Genomic DNA, 23,145 nt, shown 5'->3' with positions numbered 1-23,145 from the left:
AAATGATCATAGGAACATTAGAGTTATAATAAATCACTACTTTGGATACTTACATTTTTGTTCTTTTACTTTTACTGGAATCATATTTTACTGAGTGAATCTACTGTTCCACCACCACTGCATGTGTGCTTTTGTTTTTTCAGTTTGGATTTGTTGCCCTTTTTGCTAATCGATAAAACTATTCCCAGCTCTTGCATTCAGCAAAAAATTAAATGAATAAATAAAGATACATTTTAAACTTGAAACTTTACTTTATTGTAAATGTGAACTTAGCACATTGCTCCAGTTTGTTATATGTGAAGAATTTGGTGTTCAATAACACAAGGACAAAAAAGTGCAAAAAAAAAAAGAGAAGAAAAGCAGAAAAACCCATCCTACTGCAACCTTTTAAAAGACACACATACAGTGAGGAAAATACGTATTTGAACACGCTGCTATTTTGCAAGTTCTCCCACTTAGAAATCATGGAGGGTCTGAAATTGTCATCGTAGGTGCATGTCCACAGTGAGAGACATAATTAAAAAAAAATCCAGAAATCACAATATATGATTTTTTAACTCTTTATTTGTATGATACAGCTGCAAATAAGTATTTGAACACCTGAGAAAGTCAATGTTAATATTTGGTACAGTAGCCTTTGTTTGCAATTACAGAGGTCAAACGTTTCCTGTAGTTTTTCACCAGGTTTGCACACACTGCAGGAGGGATTTTGGCCCTCTTCTCCACACAGATCTTCTCTAGATCAGTCAGGTTTCTGGCCTGTCGCTGAGAAACACGGAGTTTGAGCTCCTCAAGGTTCTCTATTGGGTTTAGGTCTGGAGACTGGCTAGGCCACGCCAGAACCTTGATATGCTTCTTACAGAGCCACTCCTTGGTTATCCTGGCTGTGTGCTTGGTCATTGTCATGTTGGAAGACCCAGCCTCGACCCATCTTTATTGCTCTAACTGAGGGAAGGAGGTTGTTCCCAAAATCTCGCAATACATGGCCCCGGTCATCCTCTCCTTAATACAGTGCAGTCGCCCTGTCCCATGTGCAGAAAAACACCCCCAAAGCATGATGCTACCATCCCTATGCTTCACAGTAGGGATGGTGTTCTTGGATGGTACTCATCATTCTTCTTCCTCCAAACACGTTTAGTGGAATTATGACCCAAAAGTTCTATTTTGGTCTCATCTGACCACATGACTTTCTCCCATGACTCCTCTGGATCATCCAAATGGTCATTGGCAAACTTAAGACGTGCCTGGACATGTGCTGGTTTAAGCAGGGGAACCTTCCGTGCCATGCATGATTTCAAACCATGACGTCTTAGTGTATTACCAACAGTAACCTTGGAAACGGTGGTCCCAGCTCTTTTCAGGTCATTGACCAGCTCCTCCCGTGTAGTTCTGGGCTGATTTCTCACCTTCCTTAGGATCATTGAGACCCCATGAGGTGAGATCTTGCATGGAGCCCCAGTCCGAGGGAGATTGACAGTCATGTTTAGCTTCTTCCATTTTCTAATGATTGCTCCAACAGTGGACCTTTTTTCACCAAGCTGCTTGGCAATTTCCCCGTAGCCCTTTTCAGCCTTGTGGAGGTTTACAATTTTGTCTCTAGTGTCTTTGGACAGCTCTTTGGTCTTGGCCATGTTAGTAGTTGGATTCTTACTGATTGTATGGGGTGGACAGGTGTCTTTATGCAGCTAAAGACCTCAAACAGGTCTTTAGCTGTCTTTAGCTGTCAATTTCAGACCCCTCCATGATTTCTAAGTGGGAGAACTTGCAAAATAGCAGGGTGTTCAAATACTTATTTTCCTCACTGTGTGTATATATATATATATATATATATATATATATATATATATATATATATATATATATATATATATATATGTGTGTGTGTGTGTGTGTGTGTGTGTGTGTGTGTGTGTGTGTGTGTGTGTGTGTATATATATATATATATATATATATATATATATATATATATATATATATATATTCTTCTTCAAACTGTTCCCACAAAGTTGTAAACAGTTTGTATCGGACGTCTTCAGGTGCGGCAGCATGAAATTTTCCCTTCACTTGAAATTGCAGACCCCAAACCTGTCCAGCATGACATCACCCCGTGCACAAATCCAGCTCTATGAAGATCTGCTTTCCATGGTTTGGAGAAGAAGATTTTGAATCATCTGCTCTGACCTCAGCCCTATTAAACACCTTTAGGATGAACTAGAAGCCTAGCTAACAGGTAGCACATTCATTATTATGCAGAAGCATAAAGGGAATGTGAGACGATCACATCTGTGAGACTGAGCAAACATGAACTGAACATTCCATCCTGTCAGATTTGGGCAGTGATACACAAATAGCAAAGTGATAACGAAGACTTCTGTTGAAGGTGAAGTTTTCCAGTCACTTCAAACCAGCTTTACAGCTTTAACTGCATAATAGAACAAAAAAAGCCGTCATCTAATCCCCAAACCTCCAAACATGAGACTCTCTAGTACAGGGACATACAGAACAGTCATTTTATTATTATGTAATGAAAATAAAAGCACTTTTAAAATAAAAAAACAAGTGAATATTTATGCTAATGAGATGCAAAAATGTGACAATGTACGTAATGGAAAATTTTACAATTTAATCTGTCATTGAGGTGTTTTGTTATTTTAGTTGCTATTTAAACGTCTGAGATTCCAATCACTGGAGCATGTCTAAAAAAGTGAAAAAATATATGTAATATACTCACACAACTATGTTACAACCATAACAATTTAAAGTAATAGAAACAACACAAGTCTGAGAAAGAGGCAGCAGCAGTCGGGCATTTTAGCTGATTTGGAGCTCTGTTTTTATTGAACTTTTTATGTTTAAATCGATCGTTCCTTTAAAGTTCAGAGACTTTTATTCAGTTACATTGACAGAAATTGTTTGTTCAATCAAAACATATTTGGTGGAATATTTATGAAATTATTTATTTATTCATTTTTAAGATAAGGTAAGTTTTGATTGATGATTGTTTTTGCAAACTTTCGGATTACTTTCATTATTTGTTTTCTGTTGTTTACAATAATAAAAAAAAAGGACTCTATTCAGTCACAATTTTTATTCGAATTTTGTTAAAAATATTTTGAGAATCAAATTAGGCCAATTTATAATAATAAAGCCAGCACGGTGAGCCAAATCGAATCGTGAACAGAGTGTATCGTTACACCCCAATATAAAAAAATAATGGAAAATGTGTAACGTGTAAACAAGATTATTTGGTTATTGTTTTTCTCAAAGCCATAAAAATACTTCATAACCGAACCGTGCAAATTACAGCTCGACCCGAACAGGGTTTTATCCCACCTTCATTCTTGTAATCAGGAGTTAAAATGCTGTCAAACAGATGAGTAATGAGAACATGCCGTTCCTTTACACTGATTATGAATGTTTACAGCCAGAGAGACAGGAAACAGGATGTATCTCCAGAAATATCATCAACATAATATCTGAACATGATGTAATAATTACACAATGATAACCAACCTGGAACTTTTTGCTCTGTTATTTTAGAAATAAAACATTCCTGTGCTTTGATTTATTATGTTATACATAGATACATTTTTCCAGACAACTTTATTGTACTAAAGAAAAAACAATTAAAATGTAAAAATTGTTCTTACAACTAAAATTTTGAATCCTAGTCAACAAACCAAACAGTCGTCCCAAGAGGAAATGTAAAAGAAATACATTAATTACATTTTTTAAATAAATTTTCTTTATAGTCAAGTAAAATCAAATAGTTTTTTATTGTCATTCCATCCAGATTCCAGGCAGTACAGGACCAAGGTGCTACAGCAGATAACAAAAATGATCAAAAATGAACAGAACATAGAACTCAAAACTCAAAACCTACTACATAAATGAAAGAAAAAAGAAAAGATAAGAAAAAGAGACAGCAGACGGCAGCACTGTAGCATCGAGCAGCACGGTACAGAAGGTTTATGCAAATGGAATGTCTTTAAAATAAATACTCCACATGTAAACATGCACAAAATGTTCTAACAGCAAATGTACCAGTCCAGTGTCAGTCCAGTCGCTTGATGTTGAGGAGTCTGATGGCTTGAGGAAAGAAACTGTTACACAGTCTAGACGTGAGTATGGAGTAGTGTGTGTGTGTGTGTGTGTGTGTGTGTGTGTGTGTGTGTGTGTGATCAGCCACAATGCTGGTGGCTTTACAGCATGTGGTGTAAATGTCCATGATGGAAGGAAGAAAGGCCCCGATGATCTTTTCAGCCGTCCTCACAATCCGCTGTAGAGTCTTGCAATCCGAGACGGTGCAATTCCCGAACCAGGCAGTGATGCAGCTGCTCAGGATGCTCTCAATGGGCTCTCTGTTATATATACATTTATCTGCCAAATCCCTGATTTATATCTGAATATTTTACTCACAAATAATTCTATAAATGTAGATGTTGAGTAAAGAACACAAAAAAATATTTATATAGATAATATATATATATATATATACATTTATTAAAACAGTAATTCAATATTCCAGATGTGGGGTTTTACCATACATATCTATACACTTCATACACTGAACAGATAACCATACACAACAATACACTACCAAAAATCCTTCTTTTTGGAAACTATGGACATCCTGTCCTCTGGACTGAAGAGGAGAGGGATCTTCCAGCTTATCAGTGCTCCGTTTAAAAAGTAACATCTCGGATGGTATGGTGGTGCATTAGTGTCTGCAGAATGGGCAGCTTGCACATCTGGAAAGGCTCCATCAATGCTGTCGGTATATTTACAGGTTTTAGAGCATCAAAAGCTTCTATCCAGAAAACACCTTTTTTAGAGAAGGCCTTGCGTATTTCAGCAGGACAATGCTAACAGGATCATCTTTAACAATAGCAGGACTTGGTAGTGGAAGAGTCCGCATGCTGAATCGGCCTGCCTGCAGTCTAGACCTTTCACTATTTAAAAACATTTGGCACATCATGAAACGAAAAACACAGAGGAAACCCAGAACTGTTGAGCAGCTGGAATCCTGTATCAGACACCATTGGACAACATTCCTCTCCCAAGACTTCAGCTACTGCTCTTCTCAGTTCCCAGATCCCAACTTTTTGGGACATCAAATTTAAAATGACCTTATTTGTTCCTTAAAGTTGTATATACTGTATTCTCTGTTTCTCTCACTCGTGCTCATGGGTTTGGGTTTATGGGTTTAGTATCTTAAATCTGGTTTGTTTTTTATATGGGTTTGGTACAATTTGCATTTTATTGATTCATTCCTGCTCCTGTTTTAATACGTCACACTTTTGTTCTTTTGAAAACAGGATATAGAAAGTCACTGATGCGTAAACAATGGAGATGATGAATCTTGACATTTTGGCATGGAATCTGACAGCAGGTGCAATAAGGTTTTCACAGGCACCACTTAAAAATCAATCTGTCTGTGATGATTCACACACACACACACACACACACACACACACACACACACACACACACACACCTGTCTGTTCTCGTGTGAATAAGTGTATTGAATGTGTGCTGCACTTACAACCATATAATGACTGATAATTACTTTACTGCTCTGAAACGTGTATTTTGTGTGTAACAGCGTGTCGTAAACGTGTTTCATCTCAAACCACTGCCATTTAAACAAACCATCATTTGTACTTTTTCTCTATTTATATCAAGAATCACAGTGTGAAGTCCTGGTTTACTTCAAAGCAGCTATAAATGGCCTTGTTCTCACCTCCCTCACCTCCCTCACCTTCCTCACTTTACTCACCTCCCTCACCTCCTCACCTCCTCACCTTCCTCACTTCACTCACCTCCCTCACCTCCCTCACCTCCTCACCTCCCTCACCTCCCTCACCTCCTCACCTCCCTCACCTTCCTCACCTCCCTCACCTTCCTCACCTCCCTCACCTCACTCCCTCTCATTAAGTAAATAACACATAAAAAGACTCATTATAAAAACGGGCCTAACATCATACACAGATTTCTGTTTAATATCGTTCCCTAACTGAAAGGAAAATCTGAGAATTATAAAGCCAAAAATGTAAGACTTTTTGGAAATAAAAAAGGTTTTACTGATCCTATTTACAGCAGTTGATCTTATGGAACTCATAAGAGAGTTAAAATAATGGCATGAGGAACTGGAGAACGTGAGGAGCACGGGGAATCCCAGGCCAGGGCATGCACACAATCCTTTAATTAATCTGTAATAAAGAGATGTGAAAATACCTGATGCTCTCTTTCTCTCTCTCTCACTCACTCACTCACACACACACAGACAGAAAAATGAAGTGTGTGTGTGTGGGTGTGTGTGAAAGAGAGAGAGACAGAGAGAAAATAAGAGAAACAATTTACACACACTCCAACACCAGGGGGCGCTGCTCCTCTTATAGCGTGCATGCCATTTGGAATAAACAAAGTCATAACGTGACATCATTTAATTGACGCATAATCGATAATTACTTTTTCGTAAATAATTTTGTTATTGTTATTGTTATAATCGATTTCACTTATTTCTGTTAATCAACTACTTATTTCTTCAGTCCCCCATCTCTCTCTCTCTCTCTCTCTCTCTCTCTTTTCCATCTGTTCATCTCTCTTTCTCTCTCTCTCTCTCTCTCTCTCTCTCTCTCTCCCTCCATCTGTTAAACTCTCCATCTCTCTCTCTCTCCATCTCTCTCACTCTCTCTCCATCTGTTCATCTCTCTCTCTCTCTCTCTCTCTCTCTCTCTCTCTCTCTCTCTCTCCTTGCTGGTGTAAAATGTTGAAACTCTGAACAGAAAGTTTTAATCCTTTATTAACAGTGCAGATGTTTCCTTTTCATTGCATCTTACATTCTCCATAAAATGATCATATTATGGAAGCTCTCATCACAAAGTGGACGAGTGAAAAAGTTAGCACACCCTCACTCTATGGGAATGAGTGTGTCTTCATAGCAAGTGCCAGTAAACACTACACACATGAATGCACACATGTCTCACAGGTTTGTGATCAGAAACCATTAAAAACTATTTGCAAGGAAAACTCCACATAACCCAAGCAACATGAGAAGCTTCAAGGTAGAAGCTCTCAAAGAAACAACAAGCTCTGAATGATCACTTCTTCTTCTTCTGCGTGTCCTTCTGGGGAAGCCTGGAGGCATGTCTGTGGACTGTGAGAAAGTGGAAGGTGTGTGAACGAGAAAAGCTGTGAGAAAGGAACTGAGATGAGACTGTTTCCAGATCATACTGTGGTCGAATCAAAAACATTATGTAGAAGTTTTGGAATTTCTACAAGAACCCAGACATGTACGTGCAGACACTGAGAGAAGATGTGAAACTCCATACGTTAACATTAACCTGAGCTCATGATGAACCTGGAATCCCTGGAGTTTTTTTAAGAGATATTCCTCAGACACACAGCGACCTCCAGTGGTCGGATCTTATAATAACGTTCAGAAAGGCTGAACCATTATTGTAAATAAAATATATGAAATACTCTACAGCGATCAGGCGTAACATTAAACCTCTGAAGACCACAACGTAACCTCTGAAGGTGTGTGTGGTATCTGGCACCAAGATGTTAGCAGCCGCGGTCCTGTAAATAGTCAGGTGGAGCATTAAACTTGTTCATCCAGTATCTCCTATTGATGCTGGATTGTATTGAGTCTCTAAACTCTTTGTGTAGGAGCGGTTTGAGGAACATTGTATTTTTATTCTGAAAAAAGAGAAAACCGCCATTCAGCAAAACTCTTACCATGAAGAGGTTACAGTGGTTATGTAGGTGGAGCGTTACATCAAAATAACATCCAGACAAACAGCAGGACCTAAGGTTTCTCAGGAGGACATCAACCAGAGCATCACACCGCCTCTGCCGACTCACCTTCTTCCCTTAACCCTTCCCTTAATTCCATTGCTCCATGGTCCTGTTCTGATGCTCACGTATCCACTGAAGCTACTTTAAACGGTGTACAGGTTCACCATGGGCTCTGTGTCTGCTCTCCACACATCTCCATGCATTGACTGTTTAGACTCCTTTCTATCAGAGCCAGAATCAATCTTTAAACAAATCTACATGCACTCTTCTGGAAGATCTGACCAGATCTGGGCCACATTTGGTATGCACTAAACAGTGCACGCCTAGAACACCACATTTTCTGGTCTGGAGACGCTCTGAACCGAACCAAACCAAAACATCTTGTGAAAGTTGCTTAAATCTTAATAATCACTGATTTTTCCTGCTTTCAACACATCCATTAAAATCGCATCAAAGGAGACAATTGAAAACTATAATTATATTTTTCATATTTTGTAACCACTATTCAGCTCGAGTCGTCTTTCTTTTCACATCCGTTCTTCAGGATTTTCACACGTTTAGTCTCAGATAGGTGCGGCTGACAGACTCATTACTGCTCATTAGCTGGAGGGAAGTAATTCAATACTGTACACACACACACACACACACACACACACACACACCCTAGACTCCTGTAGTATCAGAATGAGCAGCCTAGAGGCTGTTTGGTGGGAAATGTGGGACGCAGTTGAACATCCGAACTGGTGAAATCCATCCCTGTGTAATTACTACTTCGGGTAATGTGTTTGGATTTTTAGAGATAATTGTATTTGTGTTCTGAGACGTAAAAACTGTCCAGGAAAAGAAATCTGTGACTGCAAACAACATAAATCAAATCAAATCAAATAAAAGTTTATTAACATATTTACATTCTGGAGGAGAAACGTACAGCACTGTACAACATGCTATTTAAAAGGTTTCAAGTCTAGTTTCGTTACACGCCAACAGATGGCAGCACAAGGCTGCACGCACAGTCACAGGGAGCACCGACCTTCATAAGTCAGTGTGACAAGAGACATCATGCTGTGTACATCGAGAGCCGTGCAACTGGTGCTGTTACCACGTCTGCTGTTCTGACCTGGTGTGCACTCTGTCACCGAGCTCCTTCTCATACAGGAAACAACATGATCTCATTTCCGCACCCACACTACTCTCCAGATTCGGCTCCTGTGGACTTCGCCCTCTCCCGAAGATGAAGATCCAGCTCTGTGTTTTGATGGAGCACTGGATTACTGTGGAAGGGAACTATTTTGAAGGTTAAAGTACTTTATTTATCTACGTTCCCACACTTTCTTAAAAACAGAGCTCGTCTCGAAACTTTTTGATTCCACCTCGTATTTACTCCAGATGTGTCGAGCCAGACAGTGGTGCAACCTAAAATACTTAAAAACCAGAAAATCTCAGTGTTCTAGTTAAGAAGCCTGAGAGCATCAGGAGACCTTGTGGTTCCAACAAAACCCCAAACACGACGTGGGCTGAAGTGTAGATCACTCGTCACGCAGTAAAGAATTAAGTCTTCATCACTTTCTCTGATAAAAAAAAAAAAACACACACACCAATAAATTCCAGAAACTCAAAGTTTACAGATTACAAATATTGCAATGCTGTCAGTTATATAGGAGGAAAGGAAGGAAGAAAAGAAGGAAAGAAGAAAAGAAGGAAGGATAAAAGGAAGGAAGGAAAGAAGGAAGGAAGGAAAGAAGAAATGAGGAAAGGAGAAAAAGGAAAGAAAAATCCCTGTGATCAGGCTGTTACTATAGAAACTGTCTCTCCAGATGTTCCTGTTTTCGTATATTTGAAATTTCTATTAATGTTTATAACTAGAAGAAATGTTGCAGGCCACACATCGTTGAGATGTTTAGGAATCGTGGGTAATGAAGCTGCGATAATGAAATTCAGGGATGTGGTGATGATCACAGCAAAACCAAAACCCAAAACCAAGAATCTGCTGAAATAAAAGGACACACTTTCAGTGCTTTGTAGAATTTCGAGGTAAAAACGAAGAATGGCAAATCCTCTGACCGCCAGATTACATGCTGATTGGTGTTTTCGCTGATCATGTGATCGCTGATGTTATTCCTAATGTAACGTGTCCTCAGGTTTCTCCCTGTTCGTCCACCACGGTGAAGATGTCGTTAAAGAAGAATGCCGAGACACTCGTGGGCTCTTGATTTTCTCCTCCTGCGTTTGAAGTCTCGGCCTGAGGCTCTGAGCTCATCTGGGGCAGAAAACAACAGTTACATTTAGAAGGGGAAAAAAAAGCAATAATACAACATAAAGCATTTAGGTGTGAACATTTCTTCAGATATACACAAGCTGAGCTCACAGGGATCTCTCTCACAGGGATCTCTCTCACAAGGATCTCTCACAGGGATCTCTCTCACAGGATCTCTCTCACAGGGATCTCTCTCACAAGGATCTCTCTCACAGGGATCTCTCACACAGGGATCTCTCACACAGGGATCTCTCTCACCGGGATCTCTCTCACAGGGATCTCTCTCACAGGGATCTCTCTTACAGGGATCTCTCTCACAAGGATCTCTCTCACAAGGATCTCTCACACAAGGATCTCTCACACAAGGATCTCTCACAGAGATCTCTCTCACAAGGATCTCTCTCACAAGGATCTCTCACACAGGGATCTCTCACACAGGGATGTCTCACACAGGGATGTCTCTCACAGGGATGTCTCACACAGGGATCTCTCTTACAAGGATCTCTCACACAAGGATCTCTCACAGGGATCTCTCTCACAGGGAGCTCTCTCACAGGGAGCTCTCTCACAGGGAGCTCTCTCACAGGGAGCTCTCTCACAGGGATCTCTCTCAAGGATCTCTCACAAGGATCTCTCACAGAGATCTCTCACAGGGATCTCTCTCACAGGGATCTCTCTCCCAGGGATCTCTCTCACAGGGAGCTCTCTCACAGGGATCTCTCTCACAGGGTTCTCTCCTCTCATCACCACACGTAACAATGAGTTTTATTCTTTTTATACCACAGCAGTGAAAAACTAATGCATTAGATGGAGCTGCCGTGCTGCACAAGGAAAAGATCAAAGGACTTTTAATTTAAAAAAAGGAATAAAACATGGTTACCTGTAGGGATGAAGTTGGAGGCGGAGCTGAGGTGCTCAGTGCGGCTCGTCTCCGCCCCGCACAAGACTTAATGATGGCGGGTTTCTGAGGAACCCGTGAAGACTCTGAGGGTCTCTGCACGCTCGTACTGGACATGAAGGACAGGAAGCCTTTGGGTCTCCTTCCGGGTCTACAGAGGAGCAGAAACATCAGCACAGATATCACACTTTCATATCACAATTCTCTGATTCTGCTCATTAGAATATTAGGCCACGCCCCCTCACCTCATCAGAGGTCCAGTAGAAGCCTGGTGTGTGTTTTGTTGGACAGGTTGTGACTCCACCCCCACATGCACCCCACAAGTCTCCACAGGGCCAGTGTGTGGATTCCTGATATTTTCTACAATGCCTTGAGAAGACGACGGCATCTGAGGGGGCGGAGCCTCTGCTCTGACATGTGGATGCAACGTTGTTGCAGCAGTGGAAGCTTTGCTACTTTCATCCAAACTGTGTGATGATGGAGCTTCTGTTAAAAGGTGTTTTGATTCGAGCGGCCGTGGTTCCATGTCTTCTAACGCCATCTCGCGTGAGGAAGCGGGTACTGATGCCGTCTCATCCGAAGATGAAAGTACACAGCGGGGTTTTTTCGGAGTTTGTTTTGGTTTGATCTGTAGTTTTCCTAAAAAAAGAAATGAATGAAGTTTACTAAACTATCCTGAGAGGAGCTGAAGGTACAGCAGCTGAAGGCAAAAATGTGAAAATGTGCTTATTTTCATTCTTACTCACCTCTTCTGCTACTTTCAGAAAGTTTGCTCTCTTGGCTGGAAGTTCTGTCTCCTTGATGTTCTCCTCAGGCTTATAAATTGATGATGATGATGATGATGGTTCCACTAGAAAAAAAATGGCATTTAAATCCATAGATATAAATGCATACCATCAGAAACACTACAATCACAATGTTTCAGATACAGATAACACAAAGCTTTAGAGAAATCACAAAAAAAATCCCAAAACGTACAATTTTACCTCTGAACGTTACAAAGGACAGACACTGACCAATCATGATCCAGAATTCAGTGGTGTAAGAGGGGTGTTAAAACGTTTCACAACTGTTAACTCTAATGTACTGCAGAGCAGAGCTCAAAAGTCTCACCAGCTGGTTCATCAGGTTCCTCTGGAGCAGAACTCTAAAAAGATCAACAGGAAAAAGAAACCATGGTTTAAAACTCATTTGTCATATTTAGAGGTTGACCGATTGATCAGTTTTGCTGATCTAAAGCACCGATAGTTGATGAGAGCGGCCTCTAGAGGCGAATCACTGACACCACATGCTGTTTGTTTTTACATGCAAGACTGCGTGCTGCACGGAGAGCGCTATATTTATTATTTATTAATTAAAAAATTATATTTACTAATTAATATATTCATATATTTATTATGATGATTCATTCCTTTTTATATTTTTGTAATAAAATTCAGTAATATTTTACACGTAGTGTTATGTTTGCTTGCTTTTTTTTATCCAGTATCATTCAGTTGATTAATCTGGTTATCTGCGATTACGATCCAACCTAGATATTGGTTTCGGTGAAATCCACTATCAGTCCACCTTTAGTCACATTTAAGGCCATCTAGATAAAAGATATGAAGTTTAATCATCATCCCAGAAGAATAGATTCAGTCCAGAAAGTTTGCCCTAATACATGAACAGATGTTGGGCTGATGCTCTTCAAATGATGTTTCTACTGCCATCTTTTCAACACACTTTAAATGTCCCCAAAACACCCCTAGTTTTCCTGTTAGCAATGATGCAAACATTTTTAAATAAATATTTCCTTACTTTCTGCATTGAAGGAGAATGTTCTCCTCTTCTGGCTTGGCTGGAGCTTTGCTTCTTCTTCCCTCTTCTTGACTCGTTTTCTCTATTCTCAGTCTCTCGCTCCTCGGAGACTGGAATCAATGGATCGGTGAGGAGCTGAGAAAAAACCTGATCTCCGGCTGGACCTGTACCTTCCACATCAGCGGTGGGGGTTTCAGTGGCTCTGTAAAGGAGAGAAGAGTGGAGGAGAAAAGAGAAGAAGAGATCTCAATAATCCCTATTACAACTCCAGGACTCACCTGATTGGTTCAGAGAGCGATCCTGGTGCTGCAGAAAGTGGAAGAGGGTCAGCCACAAGCCCCGCCCCTTCTGTAAGAGCGGGCAGGACCTCTGTAAGAGAGAGAATAAACACCGGCTCACAGGCAGATGGAGGAAGTTCCTCGGGATCGGCCTCAGGAATCACCTGCATGGAATATAGAAATCATGGTTTGGGTAAAAATATGAATATTTATAATTAACGCTGAATTCTTTTTCTTCTGCGGAGTCGAATCAGAGCTTCACCGTTACAGGGTCTGTTGGAGTTTCTCCTTTCGGCTCACAGATGACGTGAGCGCCCTCCTCTGGCTGCCAAATATCAGTACAAGCATTTACAGGAGCGGGTTTCTCATTGGGAACTGTCAATTAAAATAAATAGTAAAAATATTAGTTTCTGTGTTTATTAAGCTTTAACACTTTGTTAGCATAAGAGCTATATTAAAGGTCATCATTAAATCCATACCATTTAAATTACTATATAAAACATTTCAGCTTTACATGAAAACTTTAACACATTTAGGTGATACATTATGAAAAATCCCGTGTTTATTTTTTAAATTAAAAACATTTTATAACAGTATTTTAAATGTTGCAGTCCAGAAAGATGTGCTTAATTGAAACATAATAAAAATCAATATTATTAATTAATAATAATCAACCCATAAATCAATAATTGATTTGTTTAAAATAAAATTACAATTAATTAACGAACCCTTAATAATCAACCCATTCTTTAAATTATCTCATTTACTTCTACCTCCTGTATTACAAACCATCACTTTTCTTCTATCCATTCGTCTCCTCACCTGCTGGAAGGTTCTGAGTTATGTGTGTAACAGTGTGTGTGGTTCTGACACTCCGCACCAGGTTAGGTTTGGGTTTGGGCCCTCGACACCTTCTGACCGACTGAGAGGGTTTTACAGAGCACTCAGAACCTGAAGAACTTGGGATAGACTCACTGCAGCACAGACACACACACACACACGCACACACACACGCACACAAATAATTTAGTTTAAACCAAAAGTAATATCTTCTGTATAGGAAGCTACTTTATGTACAAATAAAATGTTTAAATTTTTAGACATTTCCATGGAATTCGCTCGACTATATTATTATTAGTGTTATTATGCATTATTAGTGTCTCTCTAAAGAAATTACAGCCAATCAGCTTCCATTATGCAAATGAATACCATGTTGCGGCAATAATTTTGCATGAAAAGAGGGCGGGGCTTGTGGGCGTGTTCTATTTCCACATGAATAGAGTATGGATTACTTAATACGGTTTGAATTGTAGATATTTTCTGAATGTACCTGTGCGCTTCTTGCGTTTCTTCCCCCATTACTCCATCCTCTATCTTTTTCTCTAGTGACACTACAGAGCTACAATCTTCTCTTCTGTATTTTTCTTGTTCTTCACTGATTTCTGAGAGGTGTTCCTCAGGTTCTGGATGAGAAGGTGCCTTAGGAGTTGATAAGTGGGACTCCACTGCTTCTTCATCACCCTTCACTGGAGCGCTGATTTTTTCTGAAGAACTGGCGAGTGCTTCTGCAGGTTCCTTTAGTGTGGTTCTGGAGACTTTTCTCATGTTGGATTTGTGTTTGGGCAGAAGGTTCCTCTGTGTCTTTGAAGATGTTGGTTCTGGAGCGCTGATGCTTGAAGTTTCTGGTTGGATTTCAATAGAGGGGTCTGAACTTTCCTGAGAGCTGATTGGTTCTGCCGTAGAGGCGGAGTCATGTGAAGGACTCTGCGTTATAGTTTTATCTGCTGTAATGACTAGATCGGTTTCTGAGGCAGGGTCAGAGGTCACAACACAAGGTTCAAACTCAGTCTGGGATTGATCCATCGTTTCCACAAGAACTTCTTCATGGACATGGTTTAATGAATTTTCGACAATGATGATTTCACCTAGGGGAAGAAAAAAATAACATGATTATTTAATACAGGGTTGTTAGGCCACGCCCCCTTCTATTTAAAGCACCAGTGCCCTTGTGTTTGTGTGTTTCAGGTTTACAGAAGACCTTAATCCAGGAATTAACAGGCACACCTCCCCCACTGAAACTAATTGGCACAGAGGCCACACCTCCCCCACTGAAACTAATTGGCACAGAGGCCAATCACCACTGGCTCTAACTAACATAGTGACTAAAAAGCTCTTGCCTGTACTGGATGGTTCTCCAGACTGGGTGATGTGAGCAGAATGCCCGATGGTCAGCAGAGTCCTCGCTGCTTCTTCAGACACTGAAAAACAAAGGTTTTCTTTAGAGCACAGAATAAAACCGTATGAGCAGCTGAAGCTTTGAAGGGGAAAATATGAAGATAAATAATTGTTTTTTAAACTTGAGATTTTTACCTTCCATGTGGTCCGGAGTCAGAAATTCAATCACATCCTGAAATATAAAACACCAGAAGAATAATATTAATTTGAGTAATTATATACCATAAAGACTGGGTGCTGCAGTGTACAGAAGAGCTTTCAGTCTGTTTGCTCGCTCGTGATAATGATCTCACATCCGATTATTAACTATTTTACCACTTCAAAGTGACTGGAGTTTCAAATCTCTTCTGGTTTATAAAACTGTTTTTATCATGGTGAAGGTTTTTATTTCCAGACACTTACGACGAGCAGGTTGAGCTGATGCTCGCAGGGGACAGAGCCCATGGGGGCCAACGCCCTCTCACAGGACGACTCAGGACACACGGCATTCTGGGAAATTCCCAAGATGTCAGGAACGTTTACTGAGATGTCCAGCTGATGGGTCATGGATGGGAGAACAGGGGAGAGGAGAGGAGAGGAGAGGAGAGAAGAGAGAGAAGAGAAGAGAAGAGAAGAGAAGAGAAGAGAAGAGAGAAGAGAAGAGAAGAGAAGAGAAGATGCAAGCAAAGGAAAGGTAAGGAAAAGAAATGAGATTAAAGAAGAGGAAAGGAGTGAGGAGAATAAACGGAGAGTAGAGGAGAAGAAAAGAGAGAAGAGATGAAAGAGGATATGAGGAGAGAAGGAGAGGGGAGGGGAGTAATGGGTAAAGCATGCATTAATAACTATACCTGATAAAAACATAAATAATGAATAAATAAAAAATATTGTAGGTAATATTTAATTATAAACAAAGATTTAAAATATAAAAAAAATATGAATGAGTTATGAATATGCATGGGATTGGTATGAAGGGTGAACTGGCAGTCAACACACACACACACACACACACACACCTCCTCCATGGTTTCCTCCACATCAGCCTGGACCACAGTGACAGAGCGCAGTCCCATAGGCACGAAGGCCTGGTTTTCCTCCTCCACGTTGGTGAAATCGTTTTCTTCATCCTGATATGTTCCGTATTCCTCCTCTTCATCCTCAGTCGGAGAGGCACGCAACGTAACCAGTCTGGATTTACCCCTGCGTGGGACATGCACCGATCTGCCCACGTTACGCTGAGAGCCCCGACACCAAACGTCAGGTGGATGAGGGAGAGGAGGGAGCTGCTCCTCTTCCTCATCATCCTCTTCATCTGCTGTTGCACGGATCATGTGCTGAGAGAGTTTGGGGATCCGACCCGACCTGAGAGCGTTCACAGAACAAAAGGTCCACTTTATAACATGGACCCGATTATGTACTCGTTACAGTTGCATTGTGGGTACCGTACCTCGTGGGCTTGTTGAGGATGTGCTCCTGAATGGTGGTGAGATCAGGCTCTTCCTCGTCCTCAGAATCCTGCAAGCCACCGAAAATGACATCAGCAGTGTGTCTCTTCCTCTCCCACACCGAGGCTGAAGGAGTCTGGATCGAGTTTGGGTTCAAAACATTTATAAATAATTCTGATTTAAAACTGTAACATCCATCCCTCCCTCCCTCCATCTCTTCATCACATACCCATTCATTTTTTATCCCAACCCAATCCAGACATTTATTCAATAATGAGCCCACTTATCCATCCACCTTCCTATCTATCAATCTGTCAGTCTACCCATTCCCATCTACCCAGCCATCTATTAATCTGCCCATCTATACATGTACCCTCCCATTCAATTATGTCCATTTTTACACCCATCCATCTAAACATTCATTACTCATGTATTCATTAATCAATTTACACGTCCAACTATCTATCGACATTCATCCATTCATCCATCCATCTATCTACACACTCATTCACCATGGATCCATCCATCTATCCATTACCAGTTTGTTTATCCATCTATCCATTCGTCTAGCTATCCAGTAATCTACCCATCCATCCATCTACTGTTCTGTCAAACCTTGCAGAGAAACTGAATTATGGACAATATGAAAACACCTATGATCCTGATCAATATTGAAATGTTGCAGTGTAAAAAGAACTGAAGTGTAGAAAAGGTAAATATCAAGATGAAGTCATACGTCTGAGTCAGACTCCTTGGTGTTCTTCTCCCTGCCTGAGGTGTGTGTGTCCTCAGCTTTTCTCTGCAACACAGGGCTTTTTTTCCTCCATCTCTGCACTGGTTTAAAACCAAAACTCTCTGTGTCCTCTTCTGCTGAGTTCAACCTGACACACACACACACACACACACACACACACACACACACACACACACACAGGTAATGTATGAGGGTACAGATGTGAGGGTGCAGGTGTGATGGTATTAGTATGCAGGTGTGGGGGGGGTGCAGGTGTGAGTGAGTGTGCAGGTGTGAGTGAGTGTGCAGGTGTGAGTGAGGGTGTAGGTGTGAGTGGGGGTGTAGGTGTGTGTATTCCTACTCAATAACAGCTGACGGCTCTTCATTAGTGATTTTCTCAGCCTCCTCCTCTACTTCATCTTCAGCTACAGATAAACCAAACAGACACATTACATGCTGCTCTACAAACAGGTAGACAGGAAGAAGGGCAGACAGGTAGACAGAAAGAAGGATAGACAGGTAGAAGAAAAGGGATAGACAGGTAGACAGGTAGAAGGAAAGGGATAGACAGGTAGAAGGAAAGGGACAGACAGGTAGAAGGAAAGGGATAGACAGGTAGAAGGAAGATGATGATGTAACTTCTCTCACACCTGATTGGTTTGCATGTTTACTTCTCCTCTGTGACGCTCCTGCTCTCTTTTTTTTCGAAGCAGCACTGCTCCCTCCATCATCACACACATTTTCTTTCTCTTTCTCTCCATCAATTGTGTCGCTACCTGAGCTCCCATCCTCCTCGGAGTCTGATGAATAGATCTTCCTCTTCCTCTCTGTATTGAGAGAGAGACAGACTGTCAGGACAAACCTGAAAAAGTGGATTAGAGAACAATAGAGAGGAAAAAAGAGCAGAGAAACGTGGAACTGGCCTCCTGGTCTCCGGCAGGGAACCTTTTTGTCCATTTGAGAGGTGCGCTTCTTCTTCTTGCGTCTCTCTTCTTCGTCTTTGAGGATCTGCGCCAGGAGCTTGTTGAAGAAATCGAGATCCAGGCGCCGTTTCTCCTCTGAAACCAAACAGATTATAATAATAATCACACATTTAAGTCACATAGTGTCAAAGGCCACAGATAAGAGGGTACAGGTATGAGTGTACAGGTATGAGTGTAAAGATATGCGGGTACAGGTATGAGGGTACAGGTATGAGGGGTACAGGTATGAGGGGTAAAGGTATGAGGGGTACAGTTATGAGGGTACAGTATGAGAATACGGGGATGAAAGGTACAGGTATGAGGGGTACAGATATGAGGGTACAGGTATGAGGGTACGGGGATGAAAGGTACAGGTATGAGGGGTACAGGTATGAGGGGTACAGGTATGAGGAAACAATATGAGGGTACGGGTATGAGGGGTACAGGAATGAGGGGTACAGGTATGAGGGGTACAGGTATGAGTTTACAGGTATGAGGGGTATAAGGGTACAGGTATGAGGGTACGGGTATGAGGGTACAGGTATGAGGGGTACAGGTATGAGGGGTATGAGGGGTACAGGTATGAGGGGTATGAGGGTACAGGTATGAGGGGTATGAGGGCACAGGTATGAGGGGTATTAGGTACAGGTATGAGGGGTAAAGGTATGAGGGTACAGGTATGAGGGGTATGAGGGGTACAGGCATGAGGGTACAGGTATGAGGGGTAAGGAGGGTACAGGTATGAGGGGTATGAGGGGTATGAGGGTACAGGTATGAGGGGTATGAGGGTACAGGTATGAGGGGTACAGGTATGAGGGGTATGAGGGGTACAGGTATGAGGGTACAGGTATGAGGGGTATGAGGGTACAGGTATGAGGGGTACAGTATGAGGGTACAGGTATGAGCCAATCAATAGTCGATCAGAGAGAAGTGATGAAAAGGGGTTTGTATTTTGCTGATCACTTACTGAATGCTTTGTCTATTCTCCAGGAGTTTGCTCTTTCCTCCTTTTTAAACTTGTTCTAAAAGAAGAAGAAAAAAGAAGAAAGTAAGAAGTAAAATAAGTCCTCAGGTGAAATAATAACGGCACCGTAACAGCAAAAGGTAACAGCTGCACTGTTGTCGAAAGAAGAAAAGAAAATTTGATATTTATTTATTTATTAGATATCTAACCTGTACTAAACCTGCAGTTCAGAGCAAAATAAATCCGTGCAGCACGTTTTCATTCATACCTTAATCTCTACTCGAGCGCGATGTGGAAAGAGCTGCCCGATCATGGAGAAGTCCGTCCCCACCATGCTGATGGCCAAGAAGAACATGTCCGTCTCTGAAAAAAACACATACTTTATGTATAAGTGAGAAAATGACACATGCTGAATGATAAATGGATCTGGTGATGTTTGTGTTCACACCTCGGTTGGACCAGGGTTTCGTGTAAGTGCCTTTCCTGAAGCTGGAGTAGGTGGTGGTGGAGCCACGCTCGAATATTGGATCTCTGTCCTCCACCGGATTCGGTCCCTTCATCCTCTGCACCCGTACAGTTAAACTACACACACACACACACACACACACACACACACACACACACACACACACAAACACAAACACACTCTCTGTCTTTCTCAGGAAGACTGCTGAATTCTGGATTGTGAATGTTCAGTAGAGGCTTTCTTACCTTTCCTCATCTATGATGAGAGATCCATCCTCTGCGACCTTCACTCTCGGAGCCAGCATAGGTTCCTCCTCCTCTCCTCCTTGCTCCTCGTCTTCCTCCTGCTCCGCTGCATTCTGTTCTGTTGTGCACTGTACAGCTGAACTGGAGAGAAGATTCCTTATATTTAGATATTTGCTCTGATCTCAGGTACTTTATGAGGAACTCTTATCCTCTGAGCTCTGATTTGACAGAAAGTTATCTAGGCTCAGTAAAAGATGTTGCACAGAAACACTTACACTGCTTTTGGAGAAGAAGAAAAATCCGTCTCGGCTCTCTGCTCGTCTTCAGTGTGCGACCTGCAAAGAATGAGAGCAGAGAAAAGACAAAAAAAAAACACAGCAGCTGAGACCAAATAAAGCAGAAGACTAGGTTTTGCTCGGCTCCTACTGAAGGAGGTGTGGCCTGTGTTTCTATCAATCTTTAAAAGGAGGCGTGGCCTAGGTGTCTGTCAAACACAGTGAAGAAGGTGTGGCCTGTGTTTCTATCAATTATAATGAAGGCCTGTGTGGTTTTCATATTAAAGGGGGCGTGGCTTCAGTATCTGTCATTTTCCATTAAAAATAGCATAGCCAGTATGTCTATAAGTTACAACAAAAGGGGCGTGGCCTCAGTGAGCCTCAGCACTCTTACTTCATTGGGTTAGTAGATGGAAGGTAGTAGATGAGGTCTCTCATGGTCATTTTAGTGTGATCTTTTGTGCTTTTTATTTCACTCCCTCCAGTCTGTGGTCTCTGGGGCTTTTCCTTCTGCTGTAAGAAAAAAAAAAAGAAAAAGAACAAATTTACATAAAAAAAAACAAAAAACAAGCGTCTCGACCAACCGTAACACAAACTCGCTGTAGAAACAGAAAACGAACAGACAAACACTTACCTTTTGTTTATTCATCTCTTTCTTGAGAAGCTCTCGGAGTTTTTTGGCCCTCGCTAACCTGAGGCGGTCCGCTGGGTCGTTCAGGGTCCTCAGGGCCTGGGGGACGTGCTGCTCGGGCTTCTTACTGCTCCCTGAAGACTTCAAGTCACTTCCATCCTGGATGATAGGTTCATTCTGTGACTTGGAAACAGTTGCTGGATCAGACTGAGAGGATTCTGCTGGATCCTGATTGGCTGGTGATGTTTCTACGCTGTCCTGAGTCGGAGTTACAGGTTTGGGTTTCTTCCGCTTTGGTTTGCCTTCTGATTTGGCGATAGGACCAGGGGGCAGCTCTGGGGTACATTCTGGGGCAGATAAGGTTTTCTCAGGGGTAGGTTCTGTAGTATTTACAGCCTGATTGATAAATGTAGAGGACCTTGAAGTTTTGTTGCTGGTTGAAGAGGGCAGTTTAGGGGCAGGAGATCGAAGTGATTTGGTGGAGACAGAAAGCAGTTCTGGTGCAGATTCCTGATTATCATCAAGAGAATTGAGAAGGGAAACAGGAGGTATTTCAGGGGTAGATTTAGGTCCAACTGGAGATTTAGAGTGCTTAGAGGAGGTGAGGGAGGAGGATGGAGTACTTCTGGGTTTACTGAGGTTGGGCAGGACACTAAAACGTTTTCTTCTCGTAGATAAAGATACAGCGGATGCTCTTTGGTCTGACACGTCCCTTTAAAATCAAACCAATCAATATATAAACAAATAAATAATCTAATCAATCAATCAACACATCAGAGACACAACTAGTGATGAAAAGATTTAACCTGAACATCCAAAGTTATAAAACAAAAATGCTTCCCAAATATAATCGAGCAGAATTTACAATCAATATTATTATAATACATTCAATTAAAGATAAAGACATGTAATGATTTGAGTATTAATTAGCCATTTTTAATTATGTGTACAGTAATGATATTAATGACTGATCAGACTGAATCAGTAACTCACGCTGCAGTCACACTGAGATCTGATTGGTCGGTCGCATCCCCGTTCTGGCTTCCTGCGTTTTCGCTCGTCTCCGCAGCCAGAACAGTACAATCGGCTTTGACCTCTGGGGCGACCTTCTGACCTCCAGCTTTGACCCCTGCATCATTACTGACCTCAACGGGAGTCTCGCTTTCCTGGGGAGTTTCCCGAGACGTTGCTGCCGATCTGCCCACCGGCTTCACGTTGGGCCGCACGCTGATCCTCGACCTGCGAATCATCTTTACCTGCTGTAAAATAAATATGAAAGTAAAAACGGTGTGTAAATTCCAAATAAATACAAAGTGTTTTCAATTAAAAAATACATTTTAAAAAGTGCTGGCTTAAAAGCTCCAATTAAAGACAAAATAATACAAAAAGAAGAAGAATCATGAACTGGATGATGGCTAGGATAAAAACTGACCTTCTCTGGAAAAAGTTTTTTAACTTTCCATTGCAAATAGTAACAAGATAATTGTTCTTTTTTATTTTTATGATTATTATTTGATTAAAAATTCACACAATAATCAGCAATTTCACTTCACAACCTTCAGCAGCTACTGTCCTGCTGTACAAATCTGATCAGATGAATTCAGAGTTGAATGGATGGAACCGTAAACCGCCAAAATATTATCACGATATTAGGATCGCGATATTAACGATAATCGCTCACACTCTCACGTGCAGCCATACAGACTATTTAGAAATATATGGAGATAAAAGCGTAACATAATAAACCATTAACCACCAGGCAGTCACCAAATATTACACAGAATTATAATAACAGCACATTTAGTTTATTTAATAACGAATCTTTATATACTGTTAATTTTATGGATAAAATAACGCTACCTCATTAGTTAGCTACATATCGGCTAAGCTACTTCTTAAAAACAGCAAAGTAATATTTTAAAGAAAAAAAACAGCAATAACCGAACCAACATTGTTCATAAATATATAAAATAAATCAATGCTTACTTTATAATAAATGTAATTCTGTTATATCCATGTTATGACAGATTTGGAAAAAAGCATGAGGATTACAGCACTTTTCGACAGCAGTGACGGAAACCGGTGTTTGGATACGTCATTTCCGGTTTAAGTGCAGATAACGGTATTTTTATTTATATAATTTGTGTAATTATTCTATTTGTATTTCTTAAAATACATAT

At 41.0% G+C, this 23,145-nt stretch overlaps 1 protein-coding gene across 4 annotated transcripts; it reads right to left on the bottom strand.

Moving 5' to 3' along the window:
• Positions 1-8,673: 8,673 nt before the first annotated feature.
• Positions 8,674-23,073, bottom strand: zgc:162472 (uncharacterized protein LOC553495 homolog). 4 transcript variants are annotated; one of them, XM_046867800.1, is made up of 28 exons: positions 22,952-23,073; positions 21,959-22,224; positions 20,969-21,677; positions 20,729-20,847; positions 20,335-20,394; positions 20,060-20,200; positions 19,797-19,930; positions 19,617-19,711; positions 19,352-19,406; positions 18,346-18,480; positions 18,073-18,249; positions 17,784-17,847; positions 17,426-17,570; positions 16,692-16,825; positions 16,261-16,606; positions 15,671-15,802; positions 15,404-15,440; positions 15,211-15,291; positions 14,364-14,958; positions 13,856-14,007; positions 13,296-13,408; positions 13,034-13,197; positions 12,756-12,957; positions 12,069-12,102; positions 11,702-11,805; positions 11,201-11,594; positions 10,938-11,106; positions 8,674-10,060 (listed from the first exon to the last, which is right to left on the bottom strand). In XM_046867800.1, exons 2-26 carry the CDS (start codon positions 22,213-22,215, stop codon positions 11,487-11,489), a joined length of 4,293 nt encoding a protein of 1,430 aa, XP_046723756.1. In that variant the 5' UTR covers positions 22,216-22,224; positions 22,952-23,073; the 3' UTR covers positions 8,674-10,060; positions 10,938-11,106; positions 11,201-11,486. The 4 variants fall into 4 exon arrangements, with proteins under 4 accessions (XP_046723756.1, XP_046723757.1, XP_046723758.1 ...); XM_046867801.1 differs by having other exon boundaries at positions 16,692-16,759; XM_046867802.1 differs by lacking the exons at positions 8,674-10,060; positions 10,938-11,106; positions 11,201-11,594 and having other exon boundaries at positions 11,942-12,102.
• Between the last annotated feature and the right edge of the window lie 72 nt (positions 23,074-23,145).

The sequence above is a fragment of the Silurus meridionalis genome, chromosome 15 (genome assembly GCF_014805685.1).
Source record: "Silurus meridionalis isolate SWU-2019-XX chromosome 15, ASM1480568v1, whole genome shotgun sequence".
Classification (NCBI taxonomy): Eukaryota; Metazoa; Chordata; class Actinopteri; order Siluriformes; family Siluridae; genus Silurus; species Silurus meridionalis.
This window is presented reverse-complemented; position numbering and strand designations above follow the sequence as displayed.